The sequence below is a fragment of the Hyperolius riggenbachi genome, chromosome 2, assembly GCF_040937935.1.
Source record: "Hyperolius riggenbachi isolate aHypRig1 chromosome 2, aHypRig1.pri, whole genome shotgun sequence".
NCBI lineage: Eukaryota > Metazoa > Chordata > Amphibia > Anura > Hyperoliidae > Hyperolius > Hyperolius riggenbachi.
The window spans coordinates 341,971,957-341,993,796 of record NC_090647.1 but is presented as its reverse complement, the minus strand read 5'-3'; the positions used below and the strand labels follow the sequence as shown (position 1 = coordinate 341,993,796).

At 43.1% G+C, this 21,840-nt stretch overlaps 1 protein-coding gene across 6 annotated transcripts in view; it reads right to left on the bottom strand.

The window, feature by feature from the left end:
• Positions 1-2,504: 2,504 nt before the first annotated feature.
• LOC137546709 (stathmin-1-A) overlaps positions 2,505-21,840 on the bottom strand; it is a 37,530-nt gene continuing 18,194 nt past the window's right edge. For all 6 annotated transcript variants that reach the window (XM_068269473.1, XM_068269474.1, XM_068269470.1 and 3 more), the window contains exons 4-5: positions 13,438-13,629; positions 2,505-2,872 (exon numbers count right to left, since the gene is read on the bottom strand). In XM_068269473.1, coding sequence (XP_068125574.1) covers positions 2,816-2,872; positions 13,438-13,629 — 249 coding nt within the window. In that variant the 3' untranslated portion in view covers positions 2,505-2,815. The remainder of the gene's footprint in view (positions 2,873-13,437; positions 13,630-21,840) is intronic.

Sequence of the window (21,840 nt, the reverse complement as noted above, 5' to 3'; positions counted from 1 at the left end):
TGTCATAACAGACAAATTGGCAAATACATAGGTCTTAATTATGGTAGCGGGTATTATTTTAAAGCTATAATGGCTGAAAACTGAATGCCTTTTTTCCCGCCATTTAATTCTGTTAAAATGAATTTATAAAAAAATTCTTAGCAAAATGTACCACCCAAAGAAAGCATAATTAGTGGCGGAAAAAATAAGATATAGATCAATAAATTGTGCCAAGTAGTGATAAAGTTATTAGCGAATGAGAGGTGAAAATTGCTCTGATGCATAAGGTGAAAAATCCCTGCGGGCTGAAATGGTTAAACAATACCAGTTGCCTGGCAGTCCTGCTGATTTCTTTGGCGGCAGTATTGGCCAAATCACACACCCGAAACAAGCATGCAGCTAATCCAGTCTGACTTCATTTAGAGCACCTGATCTGCATGCTTGTTCAGGGACTGTGGCTGAAAGTATTCGAGACACAGGATCAGCAGGAGGAGAGTCAGGCAATTGGTATATTAAAAAGGAAAAAGCCATATCCTCAGTTTAGGTTGCCTTTAAGGGCTCTGCCTCAGGAGACCAGGGACAAAGATCAAGCCGCAATCACCTACTCTTCCTTTCTGAATAAAATTCAATGTGAGGAAGATCCCTTCCATGGATATTTTTAACCAAAGAAATAAGGTTTCCAAGAATGATGCTACGCTTAGAGGTCTATTGATGCTCTTTAGTGAAAATATTCTTCCTGCATGGGAACAGGATGGCAAACCAAACTGGCAAGTTTTATATTCCAACAGGTATGGTGAGGCTGTTTATTTCACTACCCCTTATTACCGTACTTAGAGCTATGATTAAGGGCCAAATACCCCGAAACATGTCAGCCTTTGTACTTATCTGTATAGAGCAGGGGTCTCAAACTCAATTTACCTGGGGGGCCGCAGGAGGCAAAGTCAGGATAAGGGCTGGGCCGCATAAGGAATTTCACAATCGCGGCGCATCGCCGCCTCTGCCCGCCCTTCACAGAGAGGGGCGGGGAGAGGCGGCGATCCGTGCGGCTATTGACGTCAGGAGGGGCAGAGCTGAAGCTGAAAGCTCTGCCCCTTCCAGGAAATGCCGGCGGATTGCCCCCCGGGCGATTTGGGGGCTCTGCAGCCCGTTTAGCGGCGGGGATGTGGCGGATTACTTGGGAGCACTGAAGCGAACTATAAGGAAGCTTTTGCTGGCGAGGGCCACAAAATATTGTATCGAGGGCCGCAAATGGCCTGCGGGCCGCGAGTTTGAGACCCCTGGTATAGAGGATATGCCCTGAATAAAAAAAAAAATTGAGCTTCCTTGAGACGTTGGACCATTTTTTCCTTTTTGGTTTACCCCCTATTACACTGCCACTCACCATACAGTCCTTATCCTAGTGCTTTTTTTTATTAATGTGCTCATTATTCTGACTCCCAACCCTATTATGTTCTCTATTAAATGCCAAGGGACCCCTGCAGAGTACTCAAGGACCCCTGAGGTTCCAGGGAACCCTGGTTGAGAAAGCCTACTCTTAGCCATTACAAGGATCTGAAATTTGCTTTTTGATTTGATTAGCAGGATAAATATTTTCAATTGAGATTGTCATGCTGAAACATTCTGGGTTTGGAGAAGATATTTTTTAGTCCGTCTCATTAAACCTGTCAGCTACAATTTGAGATTTTTTCTTTTAGATTTAACCTTCCTGGTAGTAGCCCAGAGCCAGACTGGGAGGGCCCTGGATACCTCTGGTGAGATCACAGTTTGTCATGACAACCTCCTCACTATGAGGTTACAGTGCCACCCAAGGACAGAGGTAGAATTGCAGCGCTGGATCCCTGCAGGTGAGCAAGTGCAGGGCTGCTGCAGATCTCACTAGTATGCTTTTTTTCCCGTGTTTTAGGGTTTAAAAGTGTGCAGGAAAATTGCACCGCTTTTAGAACTCAGTCATATTATAAGCACTTCTGAGCGCTTGCGATTGATTAGCGTTTTGAGCAAAAAAAAAAAAAAAAAAAAAAAAAAAAAATTCACATACATGATCGTGGCAATTTTTACGGAAATGAATAGTATCAGTTTCCTAAAAAGCGCTCAGAAAAGCACCGATAGTGTGGCTGAGCCCTTACAACACCAGGAAGGTTAAACAACTTGAACTACATTTTGAGTCAACATTAGCAACTGATCAGTTCTTTTTTGATCTACAGTACCTCCTCCTCATAATGTTCCTGCTGCATAAACTGCTGCTGCTCACCCCACTTAATATGCCAAAATGGGTGAAGCTGCCTAGGTTCTCCACCATGGTGCTGTAAAAAGGGGTGCTTGTTTCTAAAATACTTGCTATGGTGGAAAAAAAAACAAAACAAAAAAAACCAAGCACCTGAGATGGGGGGTTGCAACACATGCTAAAAGCAAGCGCTGCTACACACCTCTCAAGCACTTCACAGGTAAAAAGCCCATTCTAGGCAAAAAGGAATGCTTCGAGTTTGAGGATAGTATACAAGTTGGTTTGACAAAAACATAAGAAAAAGTTACGTTGAATCGTTTTATTAAGACAAACTATTACAAGTCAGAAACAGAGAACCATTAATAATTAGTGCAGTATGTAACAGTCTGAACACTGGTATAACATTACTAGAAAACCCAACACCGAAACTTTCCAGTACAATACAACAGTAACCAGCAAAGTATGAAAACTGGATAAGTGAAAAGCTACAATTCCACATTACCCAAACAGTGCAGAATGCCTGTCTACATAAGAGCTTCTAGACATATACAGGAGGGGAAACATTGATGGGATTGAACTCTGCAATGCTGAGCGCTCTTCACAAACAGGGAGCATTTAGCTCTCAGCGTCATCTTTGTCTTTTCCCTTTCTGATTTCTTCTCCTTTTTTCTCCTAAGGAAACAAAAAAGAATTTAGGTTTCCAGATCCAGCAGTATCATGTCTCCTGAACACCATTAGTGAGATATCACGTGTGGAAATCACAGCCAGTTCCCCGTGTTTTGGCACAAGACGTGCATTTGAATGCACCCGGTTTACAATAGCCAGCGATATGTGGAAATGCAGGTATTCTGCCGAATAGTACAGGTTGTGTGTTTTTTGTTTTTACATGCTATGTGAATCATTGTAGGAGTTTTCACACTTCGTATTAAATCCGCTTTCAAGCTGGAATATCCTGGACCATATTCAAATTAAATCAGTAACTGATCTTTTGCGATAGAAGCAGTTCTGCCCCTTTGCTAGCCAATTCACTACCATTGGTAGCGCTCACGCAACACAGGAAAGCAGACAAAGGTCAGTGAAATCTACACCCCGTTTTGACTCCCTAATACCTGTCAGGGCGTAGATTTCACCTGACCATCGCCATGTGTTTTCGTTGCCTTCTACCCACTGCAGCTCAACCACTCTGCCGTCTGACGGCAGAGCTCTGTGACCTGGTCAGGATCATTGACTCCTGGCCATGTCATTAATGTAAGCAACTCCCATTGGCTTACACTGATCACATGGCCAGCCAATGAAAGCGGCTCCTGACTGGCTCACAGAGCTGAGACGGTAGAGGAGGTGGCCTGAGGTTCCAGGTGTGCGGCGATTCATCGGTATCAGGTGGTTTCTGGTCCTAAGGGAGCAGAGATCGCTGGTACTTAAGTGGTTAAGAAAACCCATTCTTTGCAAGTTATGAACACTTTTTTTAAGACTACACACAGATCGTGCGTTGTAACATAAAGGCCACTTCGCAAGTCTGCTTGCTGCACTGCAATGTGCCACTTATGCGATGTTCAGTGTGGTGGTTGCAGTATAATGCAAACGTTTAAAAAATTAGTGAGGCACACTTTACTGTATACAATGTGTGGAGCCCTTTTCCAATTATATTGCGTTATGGCTGTTACAAGGAACTAAATGACACTGAACCTAGCCAAAAAGAGATAAGACTATACTGAACAGGCTAAAATCTGCAAAATACAAGGAAGTTTTATGGTCATATGGGGTGAGGATTGACGCGAGCCACCCTCCCCCGGGACGAGTAACTACGCTCCTGCAAAATGCCACAACTCTGCAGGTGCGTAGCTACTATGTCCCTCCAGCCGCGCCCCCGCTCGGTACCGCCACTAGAATGCATGCGAGTGCACTTTTTAAATTTCATTAAACATTCAAATTGTTTTATGCTATGGAAGCATGTGTATTTTATGTTTGAGGTGAATATTCTTTTAAGACCAAGCAGCATGAGGGACCATTCACACTAGGGCGATTAGTGGGAGAGTCCCACTAATCATTAAAGCGCTAGTGCAATTGTAACCCTATGGCAGTGATCTCACTGCCGCGATTGCTGCCTATCACTGGTGTTTCACGATTAACCTGCTGAGCGGTCTGGACGAGCTCAGCTCGTCCAACACCGCCAGAGGCTGCCGCTCAGGCCCTGCTGGGCCGATTTTCGTAAAATAAAAAGCAGCACACGCAGCCGGCACTTTGCCAGCCGCGTGTGCTGCCTGATCGCCGCCGCTCTGCGGCGATCCGCCGCGAGCAGCGGCGAAAGAGGGTCCCCCCAGCCGCCTGAGCCCAGCGTAGCCGGAACAAAAAGTTCCGGCCAGCGCTAAGGGCTGGATCGGAGGCGGCTGACGTCAGGACGTCGGCTGACGTCACTCCGCTCGTCGCTATGGCGACGATCTAAGCAAAACAAGGAAGGCCGCTCATTGCGGCCTTCCTTGTTTATTCTGGGCGCCGGAGGCGATCGGAAGAACGCCTCCGGAGCGCCCTCTAGTGGGCTTTCATGCAGCCAACTTTCAGTTGGCTGCATGAAATAGTTTTTTTTTTTATTTAAAAAAAACCCTCCCGCAGCCACCCTGGCGATTTAATCAGAACGCCAGGGTGGTTAACGGCAATTGCAAAACATGTTACCTGCAGCATTTTCTTGCCATTCTTGAGCTATCGCGATACAGTGCTTATAAAAGTGCTGATCACGATCGCTCCGAATCACAAGAGTGTACAGCGATTTTAACATGTTAATCACTGTAAACCAAAAAACTGCACTAAGCGCAACCGTTGTGACATACAAGAGTGAATGGGCCCCTAAGTGTGTACAGGAGGATAGTGACAAGCTGGGGACTGCCTAGGTAAACATCCAGAGGTATTGTGTGAACCATCTGGCTGGGAGTCCGTGTTCCAACTTGAGGGTGTGGTGGAGGCTTTCATCTATTGAGGAATCCTATCCTGTCATGCAGGTCTTTTGGATTGGAAAGTGCCGGCTGCTTACCTGGTAGCAGTGTTCCGGCGAGTCCTCCAGGACGGCCCCTCCTGAGAGTGTGTAAGTCCCCCCTCCCAAATCGGAAACACCTTAAGAGAATTAAAATAATTAATTGATGCAGTATAAATCCCACCTCCTCAATCTCCCACAGTTTATGCAAAGAGAAGAATAACGAACCACACTCCCCTTATAAATAAAAAGGTAAAAGTCAGGGTTGGGAACTAGGCGGCCGTCCTGGAGGACTCGCCGGAACACTGCTACCAGGTAAGCAGCCGGCACTTCCTCCCTTCGTCCTCCAGGACGGCCCCTCTTGAGATTTAGCGAGAAATTTACCCTAGGGTGGGATGACTGCTTGCAGAACTTTACGACCAAAAGACTGGTCTTGAATGGAGAGGAGTTTAACTCCGTAATGCTTAACGAATGTCGAATGCCTGGACCATGTGGCAGCCCGACAATCTGTTCCAAAGAGACTCCCGACCTTTCTGCCCATGACGTCGATAAAGATCTGGTCGAGTGTGCTGTAATATGAGCAGGTGCTATTACCTGAGCTTCTGAGTAAGCAAGAGTAATAACCTCCTTAATCCATCTAGACACCGTAGCTCTAGAAACCTGAACTCCTGTTCTAGAACCTCCGAAAGCTATCAGGTTAGCTGAATTTCTCCAGTCCTTGGTTCTTCCCAATGGGACATGAAGTCTAAGATGCAATATAAGTACTACCTCCTACCTATCCTGAGTGCATTGAATATTACTTTGAATCAGTAGGAGATTTAGCGATGGATTTAAGTGGGTATATCCATTTGTGGAGGCTACGTGGAAAACCAATTACCGGTAACCATACTTTTTGGCTTCTGCTTGCCTCCACCATAGGTGACCAATGAGAGTTAGAATATAACCTCTTCTCAGGATAGGACCACTCCAAGGATTGATTTCTTGGTAGATCCAAAACGATAGAGCTTTATGAATGTGACATAAGAGGCCCATGCAGTAGCTTCACCCTCATATCCAGTGAGCTTAATTTACCTCTTTTTTAATTGAGAAATTAGCACATAAGGAAGAGATAAAGATTCCCTGATCCTTGTGGAAATCAGACCTAAGTTTCGTAGAAATAAGAGCGGTAACCTGAAATCAATTCTATTCTTCAGGAAAGACATGGATGGTGGTTAAATGTATAGGGCCTGTCACCACCAACAAATATCTAAGGACTAAGTCTGTATAGTGATAGCCTTACTAATTCAGACGAATGACAGCCTCACTTTAGGATGAGCAGACTGTTGGAATGTAAGTATACTTGAATTCTAGTCTCAGGTACTGAAGTCTAGTAAAGACTTGATACAGGGTCTCTTTAAGCAGAGTTTCTCAGAGAGAAATCATACAGTCATGTACCAGGAACATCTTCCTGGTGGAAGACCACATAATGGGTTATCAGGTCTAACTGCCCCCGACAGTTAGACGACGGACACCGTAAACAAAGCCGATATTTACAAAACATTGCATTCTTTGTAACTAGGTTATAAAGAAATGGCTTATTAATTAATGAGGTGGGTCTGGGTCACATGCCCATGCCAACACAAGATGCTTAATAAAGCCCTTTGAAAGGTGAAGAAGGCTGTCTCCGCTCTATCTCCTGTATGCTGATGAGTTTCTGGTGCCGGAGCAAAAAGGTGTGTGGTGCTGTTGCCAATGGCAACCAGCATATAAATTCTTACACAGACCATGCCTTCAGATATCGAGAGGTCACTATAAAATGGCCTGACCCTGCTTCACAAAGATCATCCAAGATCTGCAAGAACAATGGCACCTTTACCAAAGGTTGGGCTACAGCAGATGCCAAACCTGTTTTGGTCAGTCTGACGCAAAAAGAATACCTGTGGTCTGATCCTACATCCCTTTTCGCAGTACCCCTCAAGGGGGAAAAAACAAAAACGTATGCTCCCCCAGTGCCGCAAAAAAAGTGTTCACACAAAAAAAAAAAAAAAGAAACATTGTTCCAAGCAGAAACCAGGTAGCTGCAAATTGTCAAACATATTTGTTCGGATGCCAGTTCTGAGATGGTTGTTTGCAACTCAACCTACATGCTAGAATAATATCCCTTCCTTTGAGATAAGCTGATCTCAAGGAAGCACCTTGTTCACTGCCCAGCAGAATGTCTGAGCATAGGAAGTTTAAGATTATGGGTGGACTATAAGTCCCTTGTTAGTTTAAATTGAGTCACAAGTGTAATTCCCAGTGTGAAGATTCACAAATCTGTTTTCCAACCGATTCTCTCATTTCTGGAGAGTACTCCAGACTGCCAGTAAAATTAAAGAGAATATTTTCTCCAGTGAAGCACACCTGTCATGCATCTAATTAAGATTCAGATGCCCTGTACAACTCCAGAGTCTTGCATCTGTCGTAATAACGAATGGATTTTATAATCCATTCGATTGCAGATTTGGTTGAGAAGTCCATTTTTAGGGAGAGTGTCACTGGATCTGACATCCAGATCGATTTCTCTATCCAACCACTGACATAGAATTGCTGTTTGAAATATTTTGTAGACAGTTTGTGCATAAGCAACAACTGGAATACTGGCAAAATGAAAGACATAGCTTGTCTGTGACCACCTTTGCTCTGAAAAACTATCAGAGTGTTTTTGATCCAATCCTTTCTGCAGATTCATCCTAAATACTCTACAGTTGTAAAACAACCTGCATATTATCTTAGGTCTTCCTTCATTTTCACAGCTAGGTAAAGCTAGAAAATATCTTCTGTATACTCAGATTGCTGCTATTAAAATCATTCTTTCATAAAGATCCTGGGAACACTTGTAACCCATCAAGGAAGTACTCAGGACTGCAAATGAAAAAGACTTGGGATTGAATCCTGAATTGCTGCCTCAGCATTTATGTTGCGCTTCTGTCCCGACAGACGGAAGGCGTCTGAGCTGCAGCCATTAAGGTACGCTCAGTAGGCAGTAGCAGTTCCAAAGAGCCTCGCCCAAGGACTCCTTACCGAACAGGTGTAGGCTTTCTGAACAGGGAGAGCTAAGGTACTAATCCCAGTCCCCAGTGTCAGAGGTAGAGCCCTTAACCACCACACTAGCCACTGTCACTTTAAACTTTTTTTTTTTAAAACAAACTTGCCATCAGAATAACTTATGCATCAACCTTGCATCTATTTATATGCAAAAAACAGTGTTGCAATTCAAATGTCTATGTGCAGAATCCCTGCACATAATTAAGTAAAAACACATCTGCTAATAGCTTGACTCCTGTGCATATTCCCTGCACAAAATTATCTTCTGAAAGCACACCTGCTACCAGCATCATTATCTGAAAAGAGCACTTGCTATTGCAAACAGAATGTCTGTGTATAATTACACACCATTGTTATCTGAAAATTAGCTTTGCAAACTAAAGGTTTCTGTGCATATTTGTTGCATGTAATTCTGCATTGCATTCAGAACCCTGCATTCAGACTTTGTGCCAATCCCTGAATATAATATCTGAAATACACCATTGCATTCAGAATATCCATGTGCTAAGCCCTGCACATAATTATCTGATAAGTAGCATTGCATTCAGGATCTGTAAAGCACACCTGCTGGCAGATAAACTAAGCATGCATGTAATTGTCTGAAAATGTATGCACACAAATCATTAACAGAAAACCCAAACTTGTTATAACATTTGTGCACAATTCATTACATGAAAGTATAACTGCTTTCAGAATATTATGGCCAACCAAAATATGTATGCATGTATTTGCATAATCCGCACCACACCATTCATTGTAATCAGCCAAGCTTCAATCAAAATGCACAATCCCTGATTGTGGAAAAATCTACTTTGAGACCCAGATTTAAATGATTCCAACAATCAAGCAATTGATTATGTATATGGCTGCTCCCCTGTGGTATGAACGCTTGAATTTGAGGGAATTGCCAGAACAAAAAGGTGTAGCCTGCATAGGGCAAGAGGGTAAAGCTGCCCTGAAAGCTGAGAAAGTTGTAGCCATTTCTTGTTTCATGGGTTTCATCAGGTCAAATAAAGCTACTGTGGTACTTTCAGGTCTAGGAGCATAAGACTTGATATAACTGACCAAACAAAGTCTTAGAGGTTCCTTCAGGCAACTTGCAACCACATTTAGTACATCAGCTAGACTTCGAAGTGCTTTTGAGTTTCTGTAGTACTCAAACACCAAGAGTCTTACTAACATGTACCCGTTAACAATATGACAGGAGTCTGCAATAAACACTGCAATGTGTTTGCTTACCGGTGGATGTGACCTGACTGCTCAGTTTCACCAGTTGCAGCACTCTCCTGAGCTTCTGTGGTGGGCCCACTTGACTGCACCATGACCCCCTCAGAGCTGTAGCGTCTGCGTGTATAGCGTGGCCATGGCGGTTTACAAAACTCGCACTTTCAGCCGTCTAACACGATCAGTACGCATGACGTTTTATGCATGACGTAGTACGCACCACGCGCTCACGCGTATCCAATGATGCATACATGCGACCTATCATGCAAACTCACGTCATATTCGGGCATGCGGAAAATCCGGCATCTCTGCTTACCGCCGCCATGCCCGCAGAAAGTATAATGAAGAGAGGGAACCTCTCCAGTCCCCTTCATTCAAAATAGGAAAAAACAGGTAACCACCTGCTTAGCTTCCTATTCTAGGCCGCACACCGGTAACAAGCCTAAATTATACTTTACAAAAAAAATAAAAAAACAAAGAAAAACAATAAAAATGGTGCAGCAGGTGCCAACAGGCTCCCCTACTGAAAGGAACAACCTTCCCTGGTGCTTCCGTGGTGAGGTCTGGGAAACAAACAAAAAAACTGTGGGAGATTGTGAGGAGGTGGGATTTATACTGCATCAATTAATTATTTTAATTCTCTTAAGGTGTTTCCGATTTGGGAGGGGGGACCTACACAATCTCAGGAGGGGCCGTCCTGGAGGACGAAGGGAGGAAGGAATTTAGGACTGCTGCTATACAATTACAATTAAGGTCAAAATTTGCTGCAAGTGGACTTGTGGCGCTCATATAGCGTACATTTGAATACGGCGCTGGTAGACTTGGGCGCAGGATCCAGCTGTTAAATGGCTGGTCCTGCTTCTGCACAAGTCCGGGGCGTTTTAATTACTATTCCCCCTCCAGGCCGACATGGATAGTGGGGGAATGAAATAATTCGGCTTCCAGCGATTGCTGGAGGCCGAATTATTGTGTTTTTTAAACAACTTCGGCTCCGTCTTCTGACGGAGCCGACCTTCCTCACTGAGCGCCGCTATAGACTGATTCCCATTACAGTCTATGGCGGCGCTGGCTGCGCCCAAAGCTAGCAGCGCTGAAAAGCACTGCTCCGGCTCATATACGCTTTACACTCTTTAACTTCCCTAGCGGTATGGACGAGCATGGCTCGTCCAGCTAAACCGTGCTGAAATAGGTATGGACGAGTCAGGCTCTGCCAGTGAGATTTCTAGCTGCTCTGCTTTTTCTGCTTCTATGGGCTTTCCTGGGACTGATTGATGCCCGTCAGCACACTCTGGGTAGCGATCTGAGCTACCCAGTGTGCCAACCTGCATCAGTCCCAGAGAAGCCACAGAGCCAGTGGGGCAGAGCAGCTACCAGCAGGTGGCTGGTAGCATCCTTGATTCCCCCTCCCTCCATTGATCACCCATTCCTCCCTCCTGTTACTAACTAATGACCCTGCAGCATTCCCGATTCCCCCTCCCTCCACGATGATCCATGCCGCCCTCCCAATGCCCCATTCCCTCCTGTGCCCCTGGCGCTGCTGTAAATAAAGGGAAGAATTATTCACCACAGGCTCTCTCTAGCAGTGATCACTGATTCTTCTCCACGTGCAGTTCCAGGCAACTGTACAGCATCAGGGATGCGGCGGATGAGCTTATCAGCCGCATCCAATACTGTATACAGTTACCTGGAGCTGCATGCATAGAAGAATCAGTGATCACTGCTATAGAGAGCCTGTGGCGAGTAATTCTCTTCTCCACTTACAGCAGCTCTGTTGTGTGCAGCAGAGCATGTTGTCCCTCCTGTCCCCAGCATAGCAAGAAGCATTGCTAATTCTAGACTAGTAAGACATCTGTGCAGAACATGGCCCCAAATGCAAGATAACAACTTTCTCACCTCAGGTACACTTGTAAGGGCCAACTCGCAAAGATGGCCGAATTACATGCACACTGCCTGGTGCAGCTGCTGAACAAGTGCCATTCAATTGCTGTGTAATCTAAGTGAATATAAACACAGTTATGACCCTGTTTTGAGACAATATTAAAAAGTAACTTTTAATTCATAATAGTATAAAATATAAATTTTATTATTTTTTGATTTATTTTTCCTTTTGTTTGTTTTACAAATATCCGGTTAGGCAGTAAAAATTGCGTATCTCCCCCATGGAGACCCTATATACAGCTAGGTCACCTGGGGTTTCTGCCCATTACCAGATACAAATGCTGATAAGATTCTACATAAATAAAGAAACCTCCACCTAAACCAACATGTTTCGGCTCATAAAAGCTAGAGCCGTCGTCAGGGCATGAATAAGTAAAGTGCTAGGGTGCAAAGTGCATTATAGAAGAATCATATAGTCAATTATAAACATATAGACAAGGAACACAACAAACGAGAGATGTACTCTCAAGCTAAGTCAGCCATCAGATGGCTGACTTAGCTTGAGAGTACATCTCTCGTTTGTTGTTTTCCTTGTCTATATGTTTATAATTGACTATATGATTCTTCTATAATGCACTTTGCACCCTAGCACTTTACTTATTCATGCCCTGACGACGGCTCTAGCTTTTATGAGCCGAAACATGTTGGTTTAGGTGGAGGTTTCTTTATTTATGTAGAATCTTATCAGCATTTGTATCTGGTAATGGGCAGAAACCCCAGGTGACCTAGCTGTATATAGGGTCTCCATGGGGGAGATACGCAATTTTTACTGCCTAACCGGATATTTGTAAAACAAACAAAAGGAAAAATAAATCAAAAAATAAAATTTATATTTTATACTATTATGAATTAAAAGTTACTTTTTAATATTGTCTCAAAACAGGGTCATAACTGTGTTTATATTAAAAATCAGACGTGTGTAGTAATCTAAGTGAATGGCAACACTTAGAATCACACATCAGGTTGACACAATATGATTACTGTGCTGTACATGCAACAGCAGATCCAGAGGTGCAGGTGACAGGTTATGGATCCACCCTTGCTGCAGCGCCACAGGAGGGAAGGGGGGCATTGGGAGGGAGGGAATCAGGAATGCTTCGGGGGTCTGTAGTTAGTAACAGGAGGGAGGTGGGGTGATCAGTGGAGGGGGGGCTAGGGGGTGGTAGGGTAACCTCTATAGCTGCCTGCCTAACTACACTGAGGACACTTCTTCCTGGCAAACCTACACTGCAGCACCTATAGCTGGCTAACTATTCTGGGGACATTTATACCTGGCTACCTATACTGTTGCACCTATAGCTCGCTAACCTATACTGGGGTAACCATGCCTGGCTAACCTATACTTAACATTGGCTTGCTGATTCCTTGTTGTGTACCTCTGATGCTTCCCCAGTGTCTTCCATGTCCCTCAGCAGATTTGCTTCTCCCTCTGGGATTGCATATTCCCCTGCGATTGAGGACCACGTAGCGTCAACATCTGGCAGCAAACTTATTGAATTCAATACAATAACCTGTATTAAATTCAATCTTAAAAAAGTGATTAAAAATATGCTTGAAAATTTGAAATTAAACCACTTTTTGCACAGAAATGCTGGGGAAATTGAACACCAGGGAGGTTAAAAGAAGTGCACCACCATTTTATATACCCATTGTTATACATCAGCGCAGTGTTTTAAATAGGACTAATGTTATGTGCCATAAAGTTACACTGCCCACTTCATGTTTCATTGGGCTTACTAGTTTTTGCCAATAGTGCACATTGTGTATGCAAATTTATGCAACTTGAAAATTGCCCCATTGAATCCCACCGAGGTGTATTTTCACGCTGCATAAATTTGAACACAGTTTGCATAATCCTGACTACACTTATTTTTTTGCACCTTAATGATCATCTCTATGCTTAATACTGGCAGATACCAATCAAGTGTCACCTTGGCAGGAATATTAGTCAATTTTCAGAATGCTTACATTTTTCTCAACACAATATAAGCACTGTAGTATTGCAACACCTATATTTAGGGAAAGTCTGAAAGTCTTAACATACCAGCTCTCTCAACCTCTCCAGTTTTGCAGCTATCTGGGCCTCCCTTTTTTCTTTGGTGGTCTCCATTTTTGTAGTTAACTTTTCTTCAGCTGTTTTGCTGAAATTGTTATTCTCTTCTTTTGCTTTCTGTAAAACTTCTTTCTCATGTTCTCTCTTCTCAGCAAGTTGCTTCAGGATTTCAGCTTCATGCAACTAGGAAGGAAGGGGAAGGGGGGGGGGGGGGGGGGGGGGGGGAATAGCTTTAGCACAGTGCAAAAGAATGATAGCCATCTCCCCTCTACCAAAAGCCTAAAATCTCACTTGCCAAATCTGCTGTAAATGTTAGCACCTGTAACTACCAAACACTTTCATGGTTTAAAATAGTCAGGCAGTAAATATCAAAACTAACAATGGCTTAACTTGCACATGCAAAATGAGGTGTAGTTTTAAAAGTACAAAACCGCAGCTAGGATCTCCCATCAGAATGCCACAGTTTGAGTAATACTTTAAATTTATACTCCCCCAAAAAACAGATCAGCCATTTAGTCCATTTGAGCCACTATCCATTTATATACAGTTTATATACAGTTGTGCGCAAGTTTACATACCCTGTCAGAATGTATGTTTCCTGAAAAAAAAGGGTAAAGAAATCATACAAACTTTTTTTTAACTCATGGTTAGTGGTTGAGTGACGCCATTTATTGCCAAACAACTTTACACTAGTAGTTTTTTTTTAAAAAAAAAAGACTGATCACTACGCAAACTACCCAAGTGACCCTGATCAAAAAATAAAAAGATACCCTGGTGATTTGGCCCGATAACGTACACAACAGCTATTAAAAAAGGGAAGGTAACCATCATCACCTGTTTGATTGTAATTAGAGGGCATGTATAAAATGTCAGTTTCTGGATTCCAGACAGAGCTTTCCATTTAGTGCTGCATTGATTTTTTTTTTTTTTAGAATTCTGGGTCATTAAAGATAATCTGAAGTAAACCATAAACTTACGACATTTAGATTTGTATGTCTATTACTAAGAAGTGACTAGTAGCACAGATACGAGTCTCGTACTGTTTTTAGTGCAGGAAGAGTTAAACTTGAGTTATTTATGCAAAAGAGCTCCTCTGAGCTCCCTAGTCAGAGAGCAATGCTATTTTCTGAAGCTCTTATCTCAACCTATCTCGCTGTTTAAGGTTTTTTTTGTCAGGAAGTTCAAAAAGTCATTAGCTCTGCATCATTTAAAACCATGTTCCCCCAGCCCTGTCCTCAAGGCCCACCAAAAGTGCATGTTTTGTAGAAATCCACAGAGGTAGGTAATTATCTCTGCTGACACTAATTATCTCACCTGTGCATACTTGTGGTTTTCTGCAAAACATGCACTGTTGGTGGACCTTGAGGACAGTGTTGGAGAACTCAGATTTAAAATACAAAGTGTAATTTGTAAACTATAAATATTAGAGAATGATGAATTATATAAAACCTGCTATATAACTGAAAATGAAATTACTTTTGTGCTACTAATATACTAATAATCTGTACTACACACTTTCTGCTTCAGTGTCACTTTAAGAAAGCTAAGGAAATGTCAAAGATCTGTGGTAAAAATATTTTTCAGAACACAAGACGCACGTTTTCATCCCCAAAAAATGGGGAGAAAGTCCCTGCGTCATATTCCAAGGTCGAGGAATCCGACTTTAAAACGCCCGCAACGTCTGGGAGTCCCTGCCTTGTCCCCTTGTGTGGTCCGCCTGCCCCCCCTTTTAGTTAGGAGGGGGCAGATGAGAGGGAGTTTCCTGCATGCTGGTGCATCCTGCTGGTCATATAGCCCTTGTCTATATGTAACTGAATCCTCCAACGATTGGCTGAATTGCTCAGCCTCTGCTCAATTAAGTACTGCAGACTAGGTGTAATGCATTTGCACTTATTGGCTGACTGGCAGTCCGCAGACTATGTAAGTGGAAGAGTGCTGCCTGGCAGTGAGCAATCCTTTTGTGTTTGGCGAGTGGTAGGGGAGAGTTCCTGGTGGTGGCAGCTCCAGGGCTCACCTGCACTCCCTTATTGTGATACATGCTGGTTTGGGGGTCCTGAGCAGTGGCAGTGCTCGGGGCCCCTGCCTGTCATGTGCACTAGTGTTTGCTCACTTTAAGAAAGCAAAGGTCAAAGATCTGTGGTAAAAAAATACTGTATTTTCTCCCACAAAAAAGTGGGGAGAAAGTCCCTGTGTCTTATATTCCTAAGACAGGAAATCCCAGACTTGGCCCGCTGATACGAACCACCGCGATGTCGGGGACTCCCTGCCTTGTCCCCCGTGTGGTCCACTTGCCCCCCCCCCCCCCCAATGTCTCCGCTCCCAGTAAGCGACTCCCCTCCCGATCGATTCCAGCGCTAGGTGGTCCTCTCTGCCTCCAGCATGTCAGTGCTACCCCTGTAACAGAATAGTTAGGCAGAGCGCTCACCTTTCCAGCGGCAGCGATCTGCAGACATCGTGTACTGCGCGGCTTCCCCTAGTGACTGCTTCCGTTAATGACTCATTTAAAGGAGCAGATGAGTCATTAACAGACGCAGTCACTAGGGGAAGCTGCATGGTACACAAGATGTCTGCAGATCGCCACTGCTGGGAAGGCGAGCCGCTCTGCCCGCTAACTATTCTTTTACAGGTGTAGCACTGACATGCTGGGGACGGAGAGGACCACCCAGCTGGAATCAATTGGGAGGAGAGTTGCTCGGCATGGTTACTCGGGGGAGCGAAGACATGCGGGGAGGACAGAAAGGGACTGGAGGACCACACGGGGGCTGAAGGGGACACTGATACACACAGGGGAGCAGGAGAAGACAGGGACTGGAGGACCACACAGATGGGCGGAAGGGGACACATGGGGTCAGGAGGCCCACTCGGGGACTGGAGGACACAGACAGGAGGGGACACATGGGGGAAGGAGGAGGCACGTGGACAAACAGGAAGACAGGAGGGGACGCAGAGTACACAATAGGACAATGGGGAGAACATGTATAAGACGCTCCTAGAACATGGACACACCAGGTTTAGTACATCTTTTCCCTGATTTTGCCCTCTAAACCTAGGTGAGAGTATTAGATTCTGAAAAATACGGTAGTTTAAATCTATAACAGAAAAGGGATCCAAAATGCCAATCAGCAGTGTTCAAACTAATAGAAGTGTAAAATGATGTGTTGTGTTGAAACCAAACCATGGTCAGGCAGACAAACTAAAATTTCAGCCACAACTGTCAGAAAAATAGTTTGGGATGCAAGACCCATAAATGAAATACATGACCGAGGCTAGGTTCAGAGTGGGACCTAAAAGTGAATGTTCTGGAGAGGCCATCTCAGTCTCGTGACCTCAATGTCATTGAGCCACTCTGGGGAGACCTAAAATGTGCAGTTTATGCAAGAGACCAATAATTTTGGGGAACTGGGAGAAATGTTTCAAGATAAAAATAAAAAAATTGGTAGCTTTACCGCTAAGATTAAGAGCCTCATCCACAATTACCAAAAATGACTTCAATTTGCAATTCAAGAGGTAGCGCTCATAGCAACAAGTTCATGAATTCATATATGGTGAAAGTCCATGTAAAGTGGGAAAAAATCCTACGACGGGAAACAAACAAACATGTGACCCTAGATTCAAAACAGATTCAGAGCAAAGCAATAAAATGACATGTCTCATCTGTTTTGAATCTAGGGTCACAATTTTTTTTCCAGTCGTAGGATTTTTTCCCACTGTACATGGACTCTCACCATATATGAATTAATGAACTTGTTGCCATGAGCGCTACCTCTTGAATGGCAAATTTATTTCACTATAAGAGGAGGCGAACTGGCATTGGGTTGGGTGTAGCTAAGAGCGCTATCCTCTTGAGTCCTTCAAAAATGACTTCAAGCTGACACTGATGTTAAAAAAAGCAATACACCATATTAAAAACTGGGGTATGTACTGTAAATACTCAAGTACAAGTCTAGAAATTTAGGTCTGTTTCATCTCAAATATTCTCATACTTTTATTTTCAGGTATATAGTGTTTTTTCTAACATTGCATCATTATATAATATGTGCAGATTACACAACACTCAGCATTCAAAATGAGTCTTTCAGAGCAGTCTGAAGTAATGACCTCTCCTCTAGCAGAGACAAAGTAAATAGTCCAGGAACAGTTGAGATAATAAAAGTCAGATAACAGCCCTCTCCCTGACTTTAACTTAGTCGGAGAGCTTAATGGCTTGTTTGCATAGAGATAACTGGAGTTTCTCAACTCTTCCTGTACTGGAAACAATTACACTGATGTATCTGATTTTAATGATTTATGTCTTAGCTGTGCTACACATACAAATCATATTTTTTTTCGCTTCAGTGTCTCTTTAAAGGGAACCTAAAACTAAGGATATGGATTTTTCATTTTAAAATACTACCAGTTGCCTGACTCTTGCTGATCCAGTGTGTCTAATATTTTTAGCCACAGCCCCCCAACAAGCATACAGATCATGTGCTCTGACTGAAGTCAGACTGGATTAGCTGCATGCTTGTTTCTGGTGCGATTCAGACACTACTGCAGCCAAAGAGATAAGCAGGAATGCCGAGCAACTGGTATTGTTTAAAAGGAAACATCCATATCTCTCAGTTAAGGTTACCTTTAAGGGACAGGAGGGGTGAATAGCTGCAATACTGTATGCAGTGCAGTTATTAACCCCCTCCTGGTCCCCAAGTGCTGGGGAGACTTATACTTGAGTACTTGGGGGAGGAAAGGGGTGTGGGGGGGGGGGGGAGTGTAAACAGACTGACAATAGATGGCTTTAGCAAACCACTAGCCATGAGTGAACAAATACGTTTTTGTTCATATTCTATGAACATGGTTAAGCAATGTTGGCAAGGTATGTACAGTGGTGTGAAAAACTATTTGCCCCCCTTCCTGATTTCTTATTCTTTTCCATGTTTGTCACACTTAAATGTTTCTGCTCATCAAAAACCGTTAACTATTAGTCAAAGATAACATAATTGAACACAAAATGCAGTTTTAAATGATGGTTTTTATTATTTAATGAGAAATAAACTCCAAACCTACATGGCCCTGTGTGAAAAAGAAATTGCCCCCTGAACCTAATAACTGGTTGGGCCACCCTTAGCAGCAATAACTGCAATCAAGCGTTTGTGATAACTTGCAACAAGTCTTACAGCGCTCAAGGAATTTTGGCCCACTCATCTTTGCAGAATTGTTGTAATTCAACTTTATTTGAGTGTTTTCTAGCATGAACCGCCTTTTTAAGGTCATGCCACAACATCTCAATAGGATTCAGGTCAGGGCTTTGACTAGGCCACTCCAAAGTCTTCATTTTGTTTTTCTTCAGCCATTCAGAGGTGGATTTGCTGGTGTGTTTTGGGTCATTGTCCTGCTGCAGCTCCCAAGATCGCTTCAGCTTGAGTTGACGAACAGATGGCCGGACATTCTCCTTCAAGATTTTTTGGTAGACAGTAGAATTCATGGTTCCATCTATCACAGCAAGCCTTCCAGGTCCTGAAGCAGCAAAAACACCCCAGACCACCACCATATTTTACTGTTGGTATGATGTTCTTTTGCTGAAATGCTGCGTTACTTCTACGCCAGATGTAACGGGACACGCACCTTCCAAAAAGTTCAACTTTTGTCTCGTCGGTCCACAAGGTATTTTCCCAAAATTCTTGGCAATCGAGATGTTTTTTTAGCAAAATTGAGACGCGCCTTAATGTTCTTTTTGCTTAAAAGTGGTTTGCGCCTTGGATATCTGCCATGCAGGCCGTTTTTGCCCAGTCTCTTTCTTATGGTGGAGTCGTGAACACTGACCTTAATTGAGGCAAATGAGGCCTGCAGTTCTATAGATGTTGTCCTGGGGTGTTTTGTGGTCTCTCGGATGAGTTTTCTCTGCTCTCTTGGGGTAATTTTGGTCGGCCGGTCACTCCTGGGAAGGTTCATCGCTGTTCCATGTTTTTGCCATTTGTGGATAATGGCTCTCACTGTGGTTCGCTGGAGTCCCAAAGCTTTAGAAATGGCTTTATAACCTTTACCAGACTGATAGATTTCAATTACAGTACTTTTGTTCATATTTGTTCCTGAATTTCTTTGGATCTTGGCATGATGTCTAGCTTTTGAGGGGCTTTTGGTCTACGTCTGTGTCAGATAGATCCTATTTAAGTGATTTCTTGATTGAAACAGGTGTGGCAGTAATCAGGCCTGGGGGTTACTACAGAAATTGAACTCAAGTGTGATAAACCACAGTTAAGTTATTTTTTTTTAACAAGGGGGCAATTACTTTTTCACACAGGGCCATGTAGATTGAGTTTTTTTCCTCACTAAATAAAAACCATCATTTAAAACTGCATTGTGTGTTCAATTATGTTATCTTTGACTAATTGTCACACTTAAATCTTTCTGCTCTTCAAAAACCGTTGACTAACATGCAAAAGAATAAGAAATCAGGAAGGGGCAAATAGTTTTTCACACCACTGTAATTTTATACCAATCTTTGTAGCTTAAAATGGACCAATCAAATGCTGGTGCTGCAGCATTTGATATGTTCATTTTCAAGCTGTACAAATTTGCATCGGGATGTTTTTTCATATCATTGACTGCCACTTATAGCCAACTCAATGTTCATTATGTAATAATGGTAACAGACACACCCTTTGAGCAGAGTGACTACATGGCTTGCTGCAGGTTAGTACTACTTGCTAGACTGGAAGACTGTTACTGCAGAAACCTGGAGATTGCAGTGCCATGGATTGCTAGAGCCGGGGATTGGAGTTCAACTCTGGCCCACCACTCGTGGAACAGGTTCCGCTCAGTCATCTTCACTAGCTTTTCTTGCTAGAACAACAGACTGATACAATTAAATAACTGGCAAGTCTGTTTTTATTCAGCATCTGAAGGTTCATACTTGTTTGTAATACTGTATGGGCATGCCAAGAAGTTCCAAATACTTGAGTTTTGTCACAGGAAATTGCCAGTAACGGAATGCTCTTGATGTTTATGTATTTTCTAGCTAGAACATGGCAAATATCGGCTACTACTGGGTAGTAACAGCAGTTTGGCTCCCTTCCCCCATGTATGCCTTTCTAGGGGGTGGGGAGGGAAGAAATCAAGCTACCAAGTATAAAGGTTTGAGAAATTACTTGTCTACAAACTTTATAAAACATTCACTGCAATAGCGTAAATTAGGCTACTGGGATAACTCTGGTAGCATCTGTCTTAAGGTGGCCACACCAATTTTTTTTAATTATCTGTTCAATCTAAGAATTGCAATAAATGTTTCTAACCAACTGTAACATTTCAAAAAATATGACCAATGTACCACACCCCTATGTTCAATTTTCCCCAATTATGATAAAAATGATTGGAAACTGAGAAAATTGCTTGGGTGTGTATTGAATAAATTGACTAACACCATACAATCTTCAGAGAAGTTGAAGAAAAATATCAGGCATTCTAGATAGATAAAAATCCAATAAAAAAAAAAGGGAAATCCGGTCTGTTTTTACAGACAAATGGGGAGATCAAATCATTTATCAAATTTCCGTAAAATCGATCATTTTATTGTATCATGTGTGGCCACCTTAATGCTAGAAGCATTAGATACTAAGCAGTTTTGTTTTTTTAAATGTAGACATGAAAGGTTTTAATATATTATGTAGAGGTCCTGCCAATCGCTTTCCAAACCAAGCGATGTGCATTATTCTTTCATGGGCTGTGCTGAAAGGCCTAGTGCACACCAAAACCCGCTAGCAGATTTTGAAACGCTCTTCTTTTTCTGTAGCGTTTCAGCTAGCATTTTGCAGTTTTGTGAAGAGTTTTTGGTGTAGTAGATTTCATGTATTGTTACAGTAAAGCTGTTACTGAGCAGCTACTGTAACAAAAACCGCCTGGCAAACCGCTCTGAAGTGCCGTTTTTCAGAGCTGTTTGCGTTTTTCCTATACTTAACATGAGGCAGAAACGCATCCGCAATTCAAAATCTGCAGCAGTCCGGGAGTATGAGTTTCTGCAAAACGCCTCCCGCTCTGGTGTGCACCAGCCCATTAAGATACATTACCCTAGCGGATCCGCACCTGCAAGCGGATCGCTCTGGTGTGCACTAGGCCAAATAGCTGATTTCTCATCTCCTGATGAAGCAGTACAGGACATTGGAATGCAAGCTGCTCAGCAAGTGTGGTGAAAGATCGTAGCTAAATAAGCAAGATGAATGGCTTGTTTACGATGCGTTCTACGCTCTGCTCCTTCCAGGGTTTTGCCTCCACACCATCAAGTCAGCCCTCCCCCCCCCCCCCCCCCCGAGTAAGCTTGATGCCAGCTTTAGTTTGAACCAATGTAATTTTCTCTCTTACCTCTGGTTGGCCTCCAGGGGTAAACAAAACAAAAAAAAAAAAAAAACGACACCACCTTAAAGG